Source organism: Monoraphidium neglectum, assembly GCF_000611645.1.
Source record: "Monoraphidium neglectum strain SAG 48.87 unplaced genomic scaffold scaffold00908, whole genome shotgun sequence".
Classification (NCBI taxonomy): domain Eukaryota; kingdom Viridiplantae; phylum Chlorophyta; class Chlorophyceae; order Sphaeropleales; family Selenastraceae; genus Monoraphidium; species Monoraphidium neglectum.
The window spans coordinates 11,965-14,056 of NW_014012720.1; the positions used below are offsets into that span (position 1 = coordinate 11,965).

The window sequence follows — 2,092 nt, forward strand, 5'->3', positions numbered from 1 at the left end:
CTTGCATACAGGACAGGGTGCGGGAAGGAAGTGTGGGATGGTGATTGGACCAGGAGGGCAAGGCAGGGGGTGGGCGGGAGCTTTTGGGGCCGGCGGCTTGTGACGGTGCGCAAACACTCTGCCGGCAGGGCGCATGCTGCGGCGATTGCCGCGTTGCTGACCTGCGGCACCCGCCCGTCCCTTCTGCTGTGCACAGGCATCCTGCAGCTGCAGGTGGACAAGGGCATCGCTCTCGTGGACATCGTGCGGGAGCTGCACCCGTGAGACCTTGCGGCAGGGGGGGGGCATGGCGGAGGGGGGCTCCACAGCCGCGGCGGCCCGAAACCGCTTGGCTCACACCCTGTAATCGCGCCGTGCCCCTGTACGCGTGCGGCCGTTAGCCTGGCGGCCTCCGCATGGATCCTCTTGGAAAGCGTTGCTGGGAGCCCCTCTTGCACAGCTGCGGAGCTCCACAGGCTGCCGCCCTGATTGCACTTGTTTGCTGATTGTTACCATGCACTCACCCGAGCCACCCCGCCCTCTGGTGCCGCTCCCCACAAAACACGAGCACGCTCTCACTTGCACCACGCGCCGAACGCACCCGCCAACCGCCCGAAGGTGGCTGTTCAACATCCAAGCGCTGGGCCCGCCGCACGTGCGCGTCGCGCTGTGCGAGAAGCTGGCAGACATCGAGTACCGCCTGGCGTACGGCACCAGTGAGAGGCTGCAGCTGGGCAGCCTGGTGGCGGCCTTCTCCCTTGCGAGGGACGAGATCGTCGCCGCAGCAGAGTAACCTGGGTGCCTAGACTCCTTGGGCGGGCGGGCGGCGCCCGCCGGGGCCAAGCTGCCGGTGTGTACATGTGGCTGTGTTGGAGGGGAAGGGGCTGGTTGTGAAGCCTTGCAGCTGTCATGAGATGAGCATCGTTGCTGATGCCTGCAAACGGAATGGCAATGGCAGCCTGAGGCTGGCGCACAAGGTGCCGTCGCTGCCTGTACATGCATCAGTCACCTATCCACCAACCTGGTCTCATAGTAATATAGCACTGGTGCTCATCAGCTAACACATTGTGTACAGCGCGAGAGCTGGTGTGGAACGCGTTGACTGCGCCCATGGGGTTGACTAAGCACAGGACTGCGACTTCACAGTTGTCACTCCCGATTTGGGTGTTTGGCCTGCCAGCCTGCCAAACAAGGCCTATCTGTCGTTGTTCGCAAGGGTTGCCGAACATATCGCCCAGTGGTGGCACTACCGTATTGTGACGCCCAGCAAAAGTGATTCATCGGCCGTGGAACGTAGATCTGTCCAGGGAAAGGGTTGCAACGTGACATCCAGCTGCAATCGAACTGATATCAAGGTCTCTGATTATTCAAGGTGGCTGTCTTGGCGCACCTTGCATCAGGCAGGCCGCGGCAGCAGCGGGTTACGAGTACATCAGGAGGGCACGACTGGGAAGACCCGACTACAGGGACAATAAATGGCAAAAACAACAGTCAGAAGGGCTGAAAGGCACGCTTTGCTTGTGAGCCAGCTGCAGAAGGTCATCGACGAGCGCGCCGCCGCTGTCGAGGTGCTTGCTGCGAAACACACGCAGCTGTCGTCGAGGGAGTATGCAGTGCGCTGCGTGTGCGCGCACACTGATGCACTGCGCTTCGTGACGCAAAACGCACTGGGTTTCACCATTGATGAGGATGAGGAGGACGATTCCGCAGCGTCAGAGGCCGACGCGGCCTCCCTTGGCAGCAGCGACCACGCGGCCTGCGCGTCGCCGCAGGCTGCGGCCTGCCCAAGCGCGGGCCGCCCACCGCCCGTTCCGCTGGGGTGGTGCCCATCACGGGTCATGCAGCTGCTGGTGGGGTCGCGCTGCGAGCTCACTTCGGAAGGGCTGCGGCGCAAGCTGCGCGAGATGGTGGCCATCGCAGGCTGCCAGCTGCCGTGAGTGGCAGAAGCCGCGGTTTCCCCCAAACCTGTCTTGAACGTGCGTCCGTTTGAATCCCACTATTCCTCGGCTGCATCTGCATGGGCTTTTCTTTTGCAACGCCCAGCCGACCAGTGCTGATGCTGTGTGTATTGCACAGTGCACTCTCTTTGCAGCCGCCCGGGCACGCGCGCACA

The 2,092-nt window shown here is 62.8% G+C and overlaps 2 protein-coding genes across 2 annotated transcripts in view; both read left to right on the plus strand.

Annotated features, from left to right (window-relative positions):
• Positions 1-772, plus strand: part of MNEG_5877 (Replication factor C subunit 5) — a gene marked incomplete at both ends in the record, with an annotated part of 3,010 nt that extends 2,238 nt beyond the window's left edge. The window contains 2 exons of the mRNA XM_014045646.1: positions 197-260; positions 598-772. Of these exons, the coding sequence (XP_013901100.1) occupies positions 197-260; positions 598-772 (239 nt within the window). The remainder of the gene's footprint in view (positions 1-196; positions 261-597) is intronic.
• A 1,111-nt stretch (positions 773-1,883) lies between these two features.
• MNEG_5878 (hypothetical protein) overlaps positions 1,884-2,092 on the plus strand; it is a gene marked incomplete at both ends in the record, with an annotated part of 2,035 nt that continues 1,826 nt past the window's right edge. Inside the window, one exon of the mRNA XM_014045647.1 lies at positions 1,884-1,912. Coding sequence (XP_013901101.1) covers positions 1,884-1,912 — 29 coding nt within the window. The remainder of the gene's footprint in view (positions 1,913-2,092) is intronic.